This window comes from Thermothelomyces heterothallicus (genome assembly GCF_042370625.1).
Source record: "Thermothelomyces heterothallicus CBS 202.75 unplaced genomic scaffold P884_scaffold_52, whole genome shotgun sequence".
Taxonomy (NCBI): Eukaryota; Fungi; Ascomycota; class Sordariomycetes; order Sordariales; family Chaetomiaceae; genus Thermothelomyces; species Thermothelomyces heterothallicus.
The window spans coordinates 1-17,337 of record NW_027192613.1 but is presented as its reverse complement, the minus strand read 5'-3'; the positions used below and the strand labels follow the sequence as shown (position 1 = coordinate 17,337).

Sequence of the window (17,337 nt, the reverse complement as noted above, 5' to 3'; positions counted from 1 at the left end):
CCCCGTGGGTTATCATCATCGGCCACTGCTTGAAAAGAACAGAATAGGCCCATCCATTAGAGATGGGAATCCCCCAACCGTGCCTAGACCTCAGTATCCCCGTAGGTTGTCGTCATCGGCCACTGCGTGAAAAAAAAAAAAAGAAGAAGAAGAATACACTGCGACAGGGTTATCACAGGGGTCTCCAGAGGCGTATGCCTATGTAGGTTATTTTTCAGGAAGCTGGAGGGGAGAGAAAGAGGAAATGGGCGAATTCATCGCATGCGTGCGAATTAGCCCCACCGCATGACTCATCAAGTCACGCGTGCCTAATGGGCTGCGGAACCTTCCGTCCTGCGAGTTTGCAGAACTTTCTATACTGTAAGCTGGGCTGAGCTCGCAGCTGCTACGGACGGGGCGATGCGGCACGTGATTCGCCCCTAGCTCCTTGGATATAGCAATCTTGGCGATGGTGGAATATCTTGACGTATGAATGCATTCCGTAACGTCACCCATACTACATCAGCGTGTATAGTCGGCCGGAACGCGAACGGGAAGTCGACCGGCAAAACATCGGGCGAGCTCCGTTTCCCATCTATATTACGTGATCCTAACATTGCCTTGCGACTAAGTTCCACCAAGGCGTTACAAATCTTATTCTTTCCCAATCAAACGCGTTTCCGGCCCTACTCTATACGTCTTGACAGATTGCAAGGCGCAGCAGCTGAGTTGCCACGGGGTAAATTCACATTCATTGCCCCACCACGGTCTGGAGCAGAGGGTGGAGAGCGGCCTTGCGGACCTGGAGCCTCGGGTTGAAGAACAAAGTGGGGCTACTTATCGCGGTCCCAATTGGATAAAACGGTGGGTCAAGTAGGGCCAGAGGAATCAGAAAACGGCATGGCTCTCCCCCGACTGATCTCGGCTTGTCTTTTCCTTTGTGCTTCGCGCGACCAGGGGCTGTAGCCCGCAAAAGAAGTAGAGCATCCTACCAATCAGAAATCAGCTGACAAACAGATTAGGAAGTATACTGTGGTAGGCGTTTACGGGTTGCAAAAGGCGGCCCTTCTGCTGAGCAGTTGCCCCCTCTATTAATTTTGAAGGCCCGACTTGAGAGGTCTAAGAGCGTAAAAAGAGCCCGTATATCCTAAAGCTACTGATAACACGCTCCGTCTACATCTTCTCCACACCGACAACTCCCTCGCACGAATCTCTGCACCCCATTGTCGGCAGCCCCGTATCCGCTGTCTTAGCGTTCCCTCAAAAAAGCCCTCCTACTGCCGTACGAGCGAAGTGGTATCCCCGTAAAATCTTGCTATGTGCTGCTGGCTGGATTGTTCTCCAGGACGTGCAAGTGCCGCTGATGGCCCCTAGAAGGGGTGTAGTTGAGCCGGGGCTTGCCCTCGGACACGAAGTCGTATCGGGCACCAAGGTTGAGTGCCGTCTGTCAGTCTCCACGGATTTACCTTTTACGTTTGCGGATCCCTCGGGAGAGTTGTTGGGCGCCCAGCTTCCCGGCCGACGAGTACACCTCCTCCGGGATTCTGAATCCTAGCGTGGTACGTGGGTCCTGCGCCAAAAAAGCCACTGGCGGCAAGTACCGCGCTAGGATTCAGAATCCTGGAGGAGGTGTAGCAAGATTCCCCGGAATCGGAGCTATACCGGCCAAGTGGATGGCAGGGTCCCACGAGACAAAAACCATGGCCTAGAGGCCTCCGGCCGCGCCGCCAGTGGCGTACACCATGGAACGCTCGTCCCAGCTGCCATGGGTATTTCCGGCGTAACCTGGCGGGTTGAGGGTGGCATACAGGTCGACGGAGGGATCCTGTTGGGGAGGCCAAAACAGACCGGTATCGCTCCTATAGATGCTGTCAATCTGTTGCAGAGACAGAACGTGTGATGCCGTGGCTGACGCCTCAGCTTCTTTGGCTCCCTCCCTGGTGGCTCGCACCGCTGTCGCATCGGCGCTGGGCGGATCGAGATCAGCACACGGGTTTGCGGCATCATTGGACGGCGTTTTCGTGCTATGGCTGTCTCGCGGTTCGAAAGACCGGGGCCGCTGCGGAATACCCAGACCGCGTCAAGTAGGTGGGGCCGCCGCGTTCCCACGGCAGAAAAGGAGCGCTTGGTCTCCGTCCTTTCCCATATCCTGAAACCCGACCTGGGTGCCAAAGTGTGTTGCTTACCACCAGCTTTGCATTTCCTTCGCTTTGCACTCCCCGCATTATCTTGGCCACTCACGCAGGCGCCGCCCCAGTGAGGCAATGCTACAGCCCACAAAAACTCTCGAAGTAGCAGCAGTTTCAGGGGACATACCGGAAACAGCCACATAAGAACCTAGAAATTTTTAGAGGCCGCCCCTACAGCTTAAAATGGCTCTCGAGGGAGCCAAAAATAGCCTGCTGGGGCAGTCTACGCAAGGTGGTCAAAAGAAATGGAGCCCTGCAAGTGCTGGCTCGACATATACGGTATGTCACGTGCGTCCTTGCGTAGCAGGCCGGACGCTATCGTTTTCCTTTAAATTAGTTCGAGGCATTCCGCATTAACCCGCTCCTGCCAACTTCGCTCTCCACCAAGCGTTTACCATGAAGCCAGACTTCTAAAGTGCAGCGTGCTTGTCCATTTTTCGTTCTTTTTCTTTTTAGCTCACCACCTCAAGTTTTGAGACAGCTAGATGGCAACCGCGACCGTGGACATCGGTGACCATGACGATGGCCATCTGGGGCTTTACCCCCGTTGTGGCATCTGCGTAGACACGGTATTGAGGCACGAACGGGTAATAGCACGTATGTGAGCTTGCCGTCTGCGCTCCCGAGTCTAGGTCACGCTTGGTCTTACACCGAGTCTTCGTGACTGCAAGCTGGCCCTTTGTCTTTTCGACTCGCGCTCTAACAGAAAATGCTAACTCGCCTTAAGTTTTTGGGAACGATGATTCGACGTCTTACCGAGGCCACACCCGACCCTTCGCTTTTCCCCAACCAGGTCATACCATCACAAGGGTCGATGGCCGTGTATTGTGCCGCTATCCCGACTGCAGAAACTGCGCCGCTTCACCCGAGTTCGTTCCAATTCATTTTGACTGCTTCGAGATCTTCCGGCAAAAATGCTCGGTCAGTGCATCAGCTGCGTTAAACCGTCTCTGGATCTTGGCTGCGTGGAGGAATCCTTGGCGTGGAGCGCAGCCTATCTATCTTTCGGTCCCAGTGGTAGACAAGGACACGCTAAAGAGGATATCCGGCTTTTGCGGATTGCCGCGCCTGTATACATTACCGTTAGAACTGCTTGAGATAATTCGGCAGTACTCTAGACATTCGTTGCTGTGGAGATGTATCCCGGCACTTCAGTTGGCTGACTATGTGTCGGCTACGAAACCGGAGCCGCTCCTTACGGTCCCGCTGCGAGAGTTTCTCTTCTGGGAGCGTAGTGGGAAGTTTGAACGCGTTACAGCATCCCGACCACCGCTCCAAACACTGAGGTTAACCGTCGACTCTGCCGGCATTAGCAAAGTCGAACGCCTTCCTGGCCCGCCTACGTATACAGGTGAATGTACTAGTCGTTCCGCCTTTATTGTTCAAGATGAAGCGTCCATTTCTAAAGTGGTGGCACAGCTTAAGGTATGGTCTCCGATACCTGTCTTGTTTCGGGTCTCATAAGCTAATAATGCTTTTCGCTTTACAGGACGGACGGCTGCGCCTCAATTTACCTATTTTACTACGGAGGCTCCCTATCTGGAACACTCCCGTACCGCCGAGTTTGGATCTTTGCAAAGTGTATCCCGCGGACCCTGCTTCGTGCCAGACTATCTGTGCAGTCGAGATGGACCAGATAAGAGGGATTACTTTTTTTTTCTCTTCGGGCCAGTTGTTTGGCATTTATATCCACCGCTCAGAGGAATCGTGCGCCATGGACACGTTTGCACGGAATTTCCCTAATCGACTTCGGCGGACCGTTGTCTGGATTTATTTGCCTATATCACAGCACGATCGTATTTTCGTTCTCGGTATCCGCGAAGCATTGCAATCTCGGGACCTGAATGTCCTTGTCAGGACGGAGCTTATAGGCGACATCATCATTGGCTTGCAATCCAAAGGTGACGTCAAGGACCGATGTCTAGCCGCATCTGCTCCCGTAACAATGATTTATGGCGAACCGAGGGAGGGACGCCCGGTCCGCTTCTTCGGCGCTTACTGCAGACCGCCCTTGGATCAGGCTCTTCCTAAGCCATTTCGCTTGGAGAAGCCCGGCTCCTGCCCGATCGACGATGATGCCTATTTCTCATGGGCGCCTTTGTACGGTGTTTCGTTAACACTAGTCTTCTACGACCAGAACACCGGATTTTGCCGAGGTATCGTGTTCCGATACCAGAATGGGGGTTCCCGGGCGGTTGGTCAGTGCCGTCCACACGTAGATCCGGCAGAGAGTGTTGACAGACCAGTCCGGCTTTGTTTCAGAACCAGTTCGTGTCCTTCACGTTGGAATCGAATGCGTCACATGGTGCAAGTGAAGTTTAAACAAAGCGCTCGAACTAACCACACAGAGAAGGACATTGAGGGGTGGGAGTCTCGGCCAATGAAGGGGCTGGTCAAGTACTGGTTTACAACCGAATCCTCGTTTGTGGTTGTGGAGAGTTGAGTGTGAGTTTCGTCGCAAGTGGTTTCCTAGGGAGGCTTGTGTTCTAGTTTGAAGAAGGTTTAGGAAGCTCTAGTTATTCCAACTGATGCGGCATAGTTACAGCTTCCTAGGTGCTTATATATAAGCCGAGAATAAAGCTCCGGCGCCTACTAGAGCGCGGGTCTAGCTCCCTTCTGTTTGTATACACCACACTCATGCAGGGAACAGTTTGATTCATTCATATACTTGAATGATATTACTGCCTGGTAGGTCATATGACTATCAAGCTTTGAAATGAGCAATAGAAACAACAAGGAGAGATAAGAGCTGTGAGGAGAACCTCACGGAGAAGCATCAGCAGAGAAAAGACATATCAGAGAGACTCCCCTAGAGGCAAAACTCGAGGAAATGGCTGTCAGCCAAGTTTTTGTCCAGTAGACCGTATTCGTTCCATAGCGGTAAACCCACACGGTCCGCTGATCACGCTTTTCCTTGACCCAGTTATCCTCGGTAGATGACTGCATACGACCGTTTCTATCGAAACAGAGTTCATCCTTTTTGAAAGTGTGGGGTACTCTGGTTACCTTCACTTCCACTTCCTTTCTGCCGTCTCCACGCTGATGTTCCTCTAAAGAATCGGCTTCAGGGTAGCCCTCCGCCTCAAACTGGTATGCGGGGTTCCCTTGAAGCTCGTCACCGGTGGCCCAACCGGGGGTTTCATCGGCGAGCCCGTAGTAGGCCTGTTGTGGAAGCTGGGCGGTAGCAGAGGTAAATAGACCCGACCCAAAGTCCATAGCATCGGCTGACGTCGGCGGTGATGCTGCGTCTTGCTGACGAAATACATCTAACTAAATAACTTCACTGTCGTGTCAGCCGGCGGGCAATGTTGCGTTAGCCGGCCTGAGCGATGGTGTCATGTTGAGCAGTTCTCTCAGAGGCGTCATGCGCTTCTTGATGTACTCGAGACCGTCGGCAATTTCGGGGCCATGGGTAGAGATCTCCAGGCATTCGCTCCTCTCCGCCAAGCCTTGGCCGGCCGGAATGAATGGGATCAGGTACGCGCTTCTCTCGGAGAATATCCACAGCCGTGCGCTACTGCCGACGTAGGTCATCGTCCAAACGTGCTTGATACCGGTCTCGACGTAGTATACACAGGCGGCAGTGAACGCCTGGTATTCCACCTCTTGAATGTCGGAAGGCGAAGCGCTTGCTCGCTTAGCCTCCAGAAACAGCAAAGTCCCGACGGTTGTTGCGCTGCTGTCCATCTTCTCGACAACAAGGTCGACGCGCCTCAGCTCACCCGGCTGATGAGTTGGTGGCTGCTGGGACGACACGACCCATTTGTCATCGGTGAATATGACATGGTTGAAGATGCATTCCCATAGTCGCGTGGTTGCCCGCTGTGGGTGGATTTGAGCATCTTCCTACAACCGCCGAAGGCGTGGGGTCGTGATGAGGGACATTATTGCTAAATGGCACTGATAGGATGCCTGGGACGGAAAGGCGCAGTCCAATGTCAATGACTACCTCGTCTTGTCCAAGAACACGCTGGTCGGAAAGGTGAGCCATTTGCAGGTTACAAGACAGCTAACGGGTGCGTAGTTCTGACCAGACGTGATTAGGGCGTGCCGCAGGTTGGGCGGCACACTGTATATGTCCCCAGTCTTTCTGGTCGCATCTCAACGGCCAGACAAGGCCGCAGTCAAACAGGCAGCAATGCACGCGACCTCGTGAGGCTGGTCGGCTAGAGGGATGTGGTTGCGGATCGAGCGGGGCCGTGGCGGAGGAGTGGGGCCCGAGAATGCATGTCCCAATGCCTGGGCGGAGAGCCGGGAGCCGGGAGCACAATCGGATGGGACTTCTGGAGCCGGGCAACTCGCAATGGTAGCGTCTTCTCACTATTCCCAAATGCTTCTAAACACACGGAGAAAAGTGGGCATCGCAGCATAGCTTGGAATTAGGCATAATACACGTTGCATGAAAGCTATGGAAATGGAGAACCGTACAAGTTGCCCCCAGCTCGCTACGAGCTTGCGTAAGCTCAATCGCCCTCCGCTTCCGACATATTGCTGGTTTCTCAGCGTACGGTCCATAAGCCATTTTTGGTGCTGTGTAGGCTCTCGGCTACCCGACTAGGCAGCCGCGCGTGGTTACAGGAGCGGTGGGGCAGGTCCTCGTCGGACGAGACGACCGACTCCTGGTCCGAGCCGATCGGAGGATTGGGTGATGGGGCGGCAGTAGAGCTAGCAGCCGGCATGGCAACCGCTGTCCTGAGTGGTTTCCGGTAGCAGTGTGACCTGATCGCAACGGCAGCGACGATGAGAAGTTGACAGCTGCACTCCGCAGCGGCGACAGCGGGGTTGGGCCGAAAAGCGGCGGCTAGTTCGCTTGCCTGTTGGTCGCCCAAGTGAAAATTGTGGCGGCGCTGTTGGAAAAATGGCAATAAGATCCTTCCTCTTTTGTGTGAGGCGCCTGGTGCAAAGTCACCGTAAGATGTGACTCCAGCCGAGGCGCCAGGTGGAGTTGGTTAGCGCCTTGGCAAGACATCGACGCGGCACGGGGCGCGCCGCCGGCTTTCCACCCCTGGTGGGGTGGCTCCCTGCCCGTAACTTAGCTGGCACCGTAAAACAGACGATCTCCCTACTCCGTACAATATAACATAGAAAGCAAGTACCCTTGAGATTCACACAGAAGATACGAAACCATATTAGGCCTAATACATTTACGATACTCTTAATTTTAATAGTTTACTACTTGTACAAACTTTCTCGAGACTTTTACAGGTAGTCTAGCCAGCTAGGCACTCAAATCAGATCGTAAGAATTTATAAGTGTCAATTCAATTGCGGGCAGGGAGGGTTGTTTAGTCGGGGTAAATTTGTGGAGTTCCCCGCATTATGCCGTGCTAGACAGCCCAGAGCCACCCATTTCCCTCGGAGGGCTGAAAGTTTAGCCTCCACCCATGCGCGACCTTCAAGACAGATAGGCAGTATCACTAGTTTTCTCTCTGCCTCCCTATTCCACGCGATAACTAATGATTCTGTCCCAGTGGTTGTACCACAGAAACATAAACCCACCAGCCGTTGCTTCGTCTCCGGCTCTGCACCTCAACAACCAGGCTCCCCTCGCCGTCAACCCGCTGCGTAGCACAGCAGCACGGCTCCTCGCCCTTGTTCTCCCTCCTATCCCTTTCCAAGTCCCCTATGTAGGCCAGGGTGTTCTCCCCTTCCCACGGAGGAATGTCTGTGTACAGATTTGCGTTGACCGAAGCCCTTGTCGGCGTCGCGATACCATCGGAACATGGCGTTGATGGCTTCCGAGAGCTCGGCCGAGCTCGACTTGTCGATGCAACAAGTGTCGATCCACTAGTGAGGCTGTTAGAATCACCATAAACCGAACACCTCGGACAGCGACATACAAGGTATTCGATCGCGTCTTGTACTGCCAACGCGTAGGCGCCGGCCACCTTCTCGTAACCCCGCCGTTATTAGGCCAGCCCTTGCTAGACATCTTGGAATGAGACCTCCTCCTCAGCCCAGGTGTGAGATAGGATGGCGTAGGGCGGGATGGCGGAGGGCAGGATGCCTTGGCTGTGGAACTCGACGAGGGAGAGCTTGGTGGTGTGGAGGAGACGCATTTCTGGTTTCTGTCGGGTGGTGGTGGATCAACGAGGGTGAGAGTTGAGCCGGAATTGCAAATTGGAAGTGAAGTTGGGTTTTGTCACCACTCAGCCTTGCCATGGATCAGGCTTGCCTGACTAGCGTGCCCCCGACACCCTACCAAATGGGAGGTGAGCCCATAAAAACGCCGTCTGCCAGCGCTTCTCGCAGCGCCAGCAATCCATAACCACCTGCCCGCAATCTTCCGGGCCTTTGTAGAGTTCGGATAGCCTGCCGTTTCCTGCCTTCCAAGCTCTGCTGCCGTGCCTGCGTGCCTGCGTATTTACAACCCCTCTGCCCTCTTAGAGACTCCCCGGGGGTCGTCACAGCAACGACGAGGATGACACTGCCAGTACGGTTTTCTGTGTTATAGGCACGATCAAGATGACGGTCAATTGAATCCTATACTATCTACTCGCCAACACCTTACGGCCCTTCCGGGCCTTATTCTTTCCTCCTCTTCGGTTTACTAAATGAGGTACCTGGAGTGACCACTTGATGCTCGGCATTGCTCGATTGGCTGCCCCGCTCGTTAGGCATAGAAGCGCAGGTGGCATCTGACTGCATCAAGTTCCCCAAATCCTGGGAAAGCCCAGTCGCCTCAGAAAGTGGTGGGACATCAAAGTCCAAATCCGAGGGCAACTGATCAATGGCAGAGCAGATGTTCTTGAAATGCTCGGGCATCCACATGTCGTAGACGTTTTTCGTAAACCGGTATGCTGTCCACTTGTCTTTGCCGTCCAACTCTGTGAAGTCAAAAGTACGAATCGGGTGCCGGTAGTACTTAGTATCTTGCCCATTTATCACCGGGTAGTGGCCGTAGATCCGTACCGACCGGTGGTCATGTGAGACGGAGAATGCGAGGATCTTCCGGTTGACCTCATTCTCGCGCTTGACAGCACGGAAGAGCTCGACAATGCCCCGTACCGCAAGGGTCATGCTGTGGGCGTTCTGCCGGTCCGCGATGTCAAGCGCCGCGGCGCCACATTTTACCTCGCAAGTCAGGAACGGGAAGTACATATAGTACGTGGCCATAAAGAAGGACTGGTCCCCGGCGATAAAGTCGCCAATAAATGGCGATAGCTTGGCGAGTTGGTCCTCACTGAATGCGTCTCGTCTAAACCCAACGGAGTAGTCAGGCTGTGGACGGGTGCTAGTGACAGGGATCGAGTTGTTCCACCCTTCGTTGACGCTCTCGATGAGATGTTTGAGGTGGCTGGCACCATATATATAAAGGATTTCTGCTGGTGGAACAATTAATGGCGTAATATCCCGGATGACTCTTGTCTCGTTCCTATCTTGTACCTTCCGGTAGGTTAATTGGAAAATATCGGAACGAAATAAGGTATCCTGAGGCTCTGCCTGCGGTGTCTCGAGCAATATCTGACATAAAGTCTTGCTCTCGTCGATGATCCCTAGTTCAGACGTGTCCATAAAGCTGCCTTTAGTCTCAAGAAGCATCTTGTAGCGTGGGTCTCGGTATGGTGCACTCTTCTCCTCCCTCGGCTTCTGGTCGCTAGGCGTCATGGATGTGGCAGAGATCGACCGCTTCCGTAGATTGGACGAGGATTTCTTCCGCGCAAGTAGACGATCCATGGTAAAATCCGTCTCTGAGGTCTCTTCCGGCCAGTCCTGCTTTTCTGGCCAGCGCCCTTCCTTCACCCAGAAAGCAACTAGGTCGGTATGTTTGTATGCGCCGCTGCCAATCGCTGGCTCGCCAAATGCGACTTTGGTGGGGCGTGGAGATGTCCGTTGTCGCTTTAGGTCTGGGTCTGGTTCTGGGCTAGCTTCGAGCGCGTGTTCGATTGATTGCTTGCGCTTTCGACCTGGCGCCGGCGAATCCTGTGGATCCTGTAACCCAACTTAGCTTGTTAACCATATAATACAAAAGGATAGAAGTCATACCTGTAGATGTGGTGTCTCGCTAGGTGTAGTTGGACGCAGGCGATTGCCTTTGCGCGGCCGGATGCCCTTGGGTCGATTTGCTGTAAGCGTCAGCGGAAGATGCCCTTCGGCGCTGCGAAGAAAACTTACCTTGATTATTTGACGCCGGCGACAGGATCCCCTTCCGGGCCGATGGTTGGGCTCGAGTGCGGGCCATGGCGATGAGAATGGAAGGGAGGGGGGCGAGGTCTTGGTTATGTGCCTGGGAAGGAATGGATGGGTGTAGGGAATGGATGGGTGTAGGGAATGGATGGGTGTAGGGAATGGATGGCTACGAACGTGCAGGAAGGGCGTTAAGCGCCAGAGTCATTGTGAGCCCCACAATTTTCATCCAATGGGCGGACAATGGTTCTTGCCGATGCGACAGGCCCAAGACAGAGCCCAACGCCTGTCTAAATTTAGACAAATCGTTCTTTTCGGAGAGTGTGGATGGATGGATGCGGAAATCAACGATCTTCGTATCTCTGATACGGTGGCGATGGTTGTTGTTGATGGTGGTTGTTGATGGTTGTTAGAGGGAGGAGGAGGCTATCCAGGGCCATCCTGCAGGTCCGGTCCACCACAGAGGGGGGCCCAGCCAGCGGAGCAAGGGTGAGCAGGCAAAGCTTAACATAACATGATTAGCCGTTTAGATGGCGGTGGGGTTCTAGTCTTGGCGTCAACGGCCTTCCTTTGGGCAATAGGGAGGGCGATAGCGTGTGCGGGCGATGCCAAGGAGCTGCTTTGGGATGGTAGAGAGTGACGGTGGTGCTCTCGGGTCGTGTTCCTCGGCCCTGCTCTTCCGCGAAGCAGCGGCTCCGGTTTGTTGCGAATCGCTGTTGTGTTGAAGATGGCGATTGTTGCGGCGGGGAAGGATGCTATGGCGGGAGGAAGTTGCCGGCGTCCAGGGAGGCGTCCTGCTGCGGGGCTTGCCCCCGTGAGCACGCCTCGCTCACTGAGTTGCCGACTCAACCGAGAGGGAGTGGTATTCGCGGCAAGCTTGTCAGAGAGACTGCTTGGCACTTGATTCTCCCAAACCCGCTACGGCCCTACTAACGCTACGGAGCCCACCCCATGGCCACTCCGCCGAAATCCGCGCCTTCTGCACCCGCCTGGCCTCACCCCTCTGACAATTCTGGGACTGCCGCCCAGCCAACGGGGTTCCCCGCCGGTGCGCGGCGTCTAAACATCTGCTCTGCCATCGATCAGTTGCCGTCAAATCTGGACTTCGATGTCCGACCTCTTGCCAAGGCAATAGGGCTTAGCCTTCGAGACTTCCATCTCGGCCTCGAGCCGACGCAGATTAGGGCGATGGATACTTGGTACAAACCTGATAGAGGTCTGGTTGTAGTAGTCAAAATAGTTCAAAAGATCGATCTGCTCTATCAACGTTTACTGGCCCTGTGGCTCTATGTAAGAAGAAGATAGGCATAAAGAACCCACTGTTTGCAGGCATCCACAGGGCTTACTAATCTAACCTTACATGATGGACGTGTCCACGGACACGTACTGCATCAAGTTCCCCGCCCAGAAAAGAAAACGCAGTGCCCGCACTACAGGCTCCAAACAGCTCCCAATTTGAGCTCTTTTTCCACGTCAATGTCCTAATTACAAATAGTAGTATCATGCCACTACTGTAGTGTCTTGTATGTCGCTCTGGTCCGTACTCGTTCCACGTAGGCGTTTTCCAGCCGTGCCTGCCTCCGGGCGAGTCTTTGAGGCGGTTAGTTGCCCGCCTTGACGAGCCTAGTATCGTTTACCATCTTACGTGCGTGGCGTAGCTAGAAGTTAGTTTTCTAGACGTTATATTTGTGGCCGAGTCCTTTCCATTTAATAAGATACTTGTATTTGCTATATATAAGCTTGTGGTCCTAAATGTACTTAACTTTATACTTGTTACTAGATTTTAGCCTACTGTCGGTATAGCTATCTTTAATAGGGCTAGTAGGTGGTATAGCGTAGTCGTATAGGTTGGTTCTAGGAGGTATAGGTAACAAATAGGCTATAGATCTCACTAGGTATATATCTATATTAGGTAGTAATTATAAGTGATATATTAGATAGCTAATATGTTTAATGATCTTAAATAGGCCTATATACTATTAGAATAGTTTATATAATAGTTAACCTAGTAAATAGTAGCTATAGTATAGGTATAAATATACTTAGTTACCTAGTTTTATCACGAAAATATACATGTAGATACCGCCTAGGCTATTAGTATAGACAGGCCAATCAAGCCGGAGGGACGAAAGGACCAATTACAACATAGGAAGCGCTATAATCACTACACTTACTAGTGATCAGGGTGATCACCACCATATAATCACTCGTGATCACCATAATCGGGAATGATCAATAAGGTTATATATATATATAGATAGTTACTCGTTCTAATGGACTCTAGAGTTTACTAGTAATAGTAATTACAATTATAATACTCCTAATAGCATCGTACTACTATAAGAGATAACTCTATTATTATAAACCCTTTAGCTTTACCAAACTCCTTAGACGCCCTATACACGTACTTCTCGCTTGATAACCTTCCTCTGAACCCTTTTAGAAGAAGTCTAAGTTAGGTTTATTACACGTTGCTATTACTTCCTTCGTTCTATTATAGTTTAGGACGAAGGTAACTTCGACCTCGATATCGATATAGCTACTAACGTTACAGCCGAATAGCTGCTTACCTAGCTTAGTTAACTCTAATAGCGAATCTAGGAGTTAGACTAGAGAGATAAGGCTGCTTAAGCTTAAATTAAAGAACTCGAGAACGGTGAAAAACACTTATAGAAACTAGTTAATAAGGCCTATACTAAAATCAAGGTACTTAAGACTACCAAAGCAAGCTATATTAAGATCGAACTACCTAGTAAGTATAGAGGAACTAAGGAAGATCTTATAGGGTTTTTGATAAACCTCTGATCCTACTTCTAACTTAATGACGACGAATTTCCAGACGATAAAGCTAAAGTCCTCTATATAGCTATAAGACTAGAGGGTAAGGTATTTAGATAGTTTGAGCCTATATAGAATGACTATCTTACTAAGGAAGATAAAGATGACTAAGATATATTTATATAGGTAGTCTTTCGATCCTACGACTGTTTTAAAGAAGAACTTTAGAAGGTTTTTAGCGATAAAGATAAGAAGATTTATATATAGGAAAGACTTGCTAATCTCCGATAGACTAAGTTAGTAGCCTCTTATATTATATAGTTTAGATAGGATATACTTAAGTCTTAATGATAAGGCGTTAATATAATTATTCTATAATAGCTTAAAGGAAAAGGTTAAAGATAAGCTATATAAGTATAATCGGCTAGAAACTCTAGATAAATATATTATATAAGCTATTAGAATCGACGATCGGCTCTATATATAGGAGTAATAGAAATGAGGTTAAATAAATAGAACTATGGTCAAGGCTAATGATAAGAAAAAGCGAGTATATGTTAGTATTATGTATAGGATGTACCTTAGAGCTATAGATATAGATATAGTATAAAAGTAGGATAGGTAGAAAACGACTAAAGATAAGTCTAGTATTATCTACTATAATTATAGAAAGAAAGGACACTATAAGTAGGAATATCGGAGCCTAAAGAAAAACTAGAAACTAGTTCTAGGAAAGGAAGTTACCTTTACCGACAAAATTATATAGGACGCTGCTAAAGTCGCTACCACTAGCTATAATCAGGGCGACTTAGAAGATACGATAGACTTGACCTTAAGCGATAAGTAAGCCTGTAAGGCGGAAAGCAACCGACCTAGAGATGCTAACGAATAAAGTATATTTATAATAGAGGTTAATAGGGAAGACGATATAGACCCCTTATACTTGGAATTAGTTATAGTAGACCCTAAGACAGGTATTACTATATAGGATACTATAGGAGAGTATATACCGCCTTATCTAGTTACTATATAGCGATAACAATAGGGGATTATAGTTATATAGAAGCGAAACGGTATATAGACTATAAATACCTAAGGAGTCGACCAACCTAGACCAAATATCTTGTTTCTTTAAGAATAGATCAAATGGTACTAGAACCAAGTAGAGGAGCTTAAGGATAAGCTTAAAGAACGTGATAAGCGTCTAGCCAAGTTCGCTAAGTACGCCTAAGAGATAGAACGATAGAGTATAGAACTCTATAAATGGTCTAAGCGACTTTAACAGACAGTAGAATATATCAAAGAAACTCGGTATATAGTATATGATAGACTAGATAGCTATAACGAGTATCTAGACGACGGATAACTTAGCTATAATATATGTAACCCCGAGTATAAATTCCTATACGTATAAAAGAGGAAGGACAAACAAATGTAGACAGAATATCAGGTAAAACGTCTATACTATAGTATAGGAGAAATTAACGTATCTATATAACAGGAAGGATATAGAGAATCGTTCTAATACCTCCTAGGAGACACTATATATCTATACCTACAAAACAAAGTATATATACAAGTTCCCTAGTTCTAATATATAGTATATATATACTAATATTACTTCTATAATAAGTATAAGAATAACCACTAGCCTATAAGACTAGAGGACAAAGATAGAAACCTATACCCTATTAGTTAGGTATACGATATAGGGAACAAAGCTATAGATCTACTTTAGAAGATCGAGATATAAGACCCTAAAGGTATTACAATCGTCTTAAAATAGGTATAGCCTAAGTAATATAGCACTAGTAGAAACTTATAGGGATAATACCTAAGTTATAACTACCTATATTATATAGAAGGAAAGGCTAAACACGCCTAAGACTATATAAGAAAAGTACGGCTTATATAATCTTGGCAATGGAAAAACGCTAGCGAGTAGTGGCTTGACGATATAAGCACGATTGACGAAGCTACTACTAGACGAACGCTTAAAGAAATCGGCGCTAACCTAGGAAACGGGTTAGGGCCCTTTGAGGGGCCCGAAAACCATTGACACTAGCGTAACGGCAAGTAATAGCATGGTATAGGAGAAACTAGCGTAAGAGACCACTATATCGAGACCTCCTAGTAGAAACGTAGGAAATCGCTATAATTCTAGGACTACGACGGTAAGATAAGTAACTATAGATAATAGTACGATAGAAGTAATATAAGATGCTTATACTAGTAGACAGTAGAGTAGAAATAAATCTAATCTTACTAATACTAGTAAATCGACTATAGATACCCTAGAGGATAAAATAGAAATATAGTATAATCAGAGGGCCATTCCTAATATAATAGGTATATAGGGAGATAGAACCAATCGATATTACTATAATAGGGAAGACTATAGTAGTTATATTTGATATTATAGATATAAGTAACGATAGAGATATAATACTAGGATTACTATAGTATAAAGACTATAACCTAGATATTAGCTAGAAGAATAATAGCTACCTATAACCCTAAACAGAGTTATATTCGACTAGCGAGATAGGGAGCATATAAGGATCATAAGTAGATAATACCTAGGGAAAGGTATATCCTATAGATCTACCACAAGAGACAGGTAGTAATAGACAGACCACTATAGACTCTAGAAGAAGCAGTATAACCACACCGACGTTATGACAGGAGGAACAAGCTAAACCGCCGATAGCTATTCTCTCTATCGACGAATATAGAACACTATAACTAGAACGATAGATCGAAATAGGAGAAATCGCTAGTATCGCTATAGATAGAACCAAGTTTATATATTATCAGAAAACCAAGAAACGCGATAAAGTCAAAGAAATACCCTAAGAGTATAAAGGATACCTAGCGTTTGAAGCAAAGCATCTAGAGGGACTACTAGAACACGGCCTATAGGACTACGAGATCAAGCTCAAGGAAGGAGCGCGACTAAAGTTCTTTAAGACCTATTATACTAGCTAGACCTAGAATGAAGAACTAAAACGATATTTAGAGGAGAACCTTCGAAGAGGGTATATCTACCTATTGATATCGCTAGTAGGATATCTAATCCTATTTGTACTAAAGAAAGATAGAAAGCTATAGTTATATGTTAACTATCGGTAACTTAACGAACAGACTATAAAGAACCGATACCTATTACTACTAATCTCTCAGCTCTAGGATCAGTTAGTAGGAGCCTAATATTTTATATATCTTAACTTGCTATCTATATATAACTATCCCTAACTATATATAGGCTTAGGGTTAGCCTAGTATTATAAGTAAGGCTATATAACAATTTATACGCTAATAGATTAGATATTAGCCTATCTAGAACCGCTCCCCGCTTCTTTATATCTATTTTGGTTAATTAGTTATATATTTTTGAAATATATTTAGATTTTTTTTTAAAAAGTGGATCTCTAGTCATCCTGCCCCACTAACCTGCCCTGCACCCAATCAGAACACTTTTTACAATAAAAACCCGATTTGGCTTAGACTAGCCCCACCTACCCTACACCCAATCAGAACACTTTTTACAACAAAAACCCGATTTGGCTTAGACTAGCCCTACCTGCCCTGCACCCAATTAGAACACTTTCAACAACAGAAACCGCATTTGGCCAGCACCTGCCCTACCTACCCTGCACCCAATCATAACACTTTCAACAACAGAAACCACATTTGGCTAGCACCTGCCCCACCTACCCTGCACCCAATCATAACACTTTCAACAACAGAAACCGCATTTGGCTAGCACCTGCCCTACCTACCCTACACCCAATCATAACACTTTCAATAACAGAAACCGCATTTGGCTAGCACCTGCCCTACCTACCTTACACCTTATCATAACACTTTTAATAATAGAAACCGTATTTGGCTAGCACCTGCCCTACCTACCCTACACCTAATCATAATACCTGCTCTAAACAACAGAAACCACATTTGCTTCGTACGTTAATACCTGACGATGCCTAACTATCCCTAACTATATATAGGCTTAGGGTTAGGCTAATATCATATAAAATGCTATATGTAAATTCATATTCTAATAGACTAGACCTCGGCCTATCTAGAACAGCTTTCCGTTTCTTTATATCTATTTTCGTTAATTAGTTATATATTTTTAAAATATATTCAATGTTTTTTTTCCAAAGTCGATCTCTTGTCATCTTGCCCCACCAACCTACCATGCACCCAATCAGAACACTTTTTACAACAAAAACCCGATTTGGCTTAGACTAGCCCCACCT

At 48.1% G+C, this 17,337-nt stretch overlaps 5 protein-coding genes across 5 annotated transcripts; 1 reads left to right on the top strand and 4 right to left on the bottom strand.

Moving 5' to 3' along the window:
- Window positions 1-1,684: 1,684 nt before the first annotated feature.
- Window positions 1,685-2,698, bottom strand: P884DRAFT_321210 (uncharacterized protein; the record flags this gene model as incomplete). Its single annotated transcript, XM_069445400.1, has 4 exons — window positions 1,685-2,038; window positions 2,221-2,262; window positions 2,296-2,316; window positions 2,630-2,698. The coding sequence occupies 4 exons, from the start codon at window positions 2,696-2,698 to the stop codon at window positions 1,685-1,687; spliced, it is 486 nt and encodes a 161-aa protein (XP_069293142.1).
- P884DRAFT_233382 (uncharacterized protein) lies at window positions 2,568-4,796 on the top strand. Its single transcript, XM_069439882.1, has 3 exons — window positions 2,568-2,765; window positions 2,896-3,593; window positions 3,658-4,796. Exons 1-3 carry the CDS (start codon window positions 2,654-2,656, stop codon window positions 4,609-4,611), a joined length of 1,764 nt encoding a protein of 587 aa, XP_069293141.1. The 5' UTR covers window positions 2,568-2,653; the 3' UTR covers window positions 4,612-4,796.
- A 663-nt stretch (window positions 4,797-5,459) lies between these two features.
- On the bottom strand, window positions 5,460-5,984 carry P884DRAFT_213586 (uncharacterized protein; the record flags this gene model as incomplete). The annotated part of the gene is made up of 1 exon (XM_069439213.1): window positions 5,460-5,984. A coding segment is annotated over one exon (525 nt), but the record flags the coding sequence as incomplete, so codon positions are not given.
- A 1,554-nt stretch (window positions 5,985-7,538) lies between these two features.
- On the bottom strand, window positions 7,539-8,226 carry P884DRAFT_281430 (uncharacterized protein; the record flags this gene model as incomplete). The annotated part of the gene is made up of 5 exons (XM_069443547.1): window positions 7,539-7,560; window positions 7,667-7,790; window positions 7,855-7,954; window positions 8,008-8,058; window positions 8,113-8,226. The coding sequence occupies 5 exons, from the start codon at window positions 8,224-8,226 to the stop codon at window positions 7,539-7,541; spliced, it is 411 nt and encodes a 136-aa protein (XP_069293139.1).
- Window positions 8,227-8,692: 466 nt separating this feature from the next.
- On the bottom strand, window positions 8,693-10,349 carry P884DRAFT_213584 (uncharacterized protein; the record flags this gene model as incomplete). The annotated part of the gene is made up of 3 exons (XM_069439212.1): window positions 8,693-10,099; window positions 10,154-10,233; window positions 10,283-10,349. The coding sequence occupies 3 exons, from the start codon at window positions 10,347-10,349 to the stop codon at window positions 8,693-8,695; spliced, it is 1,554 nt and encodes a 517-aa protein (XP_069293138.1).
- Between the last annotated feature and the right edge of the window lie 6,988 nt (window positions 10,350-17,337).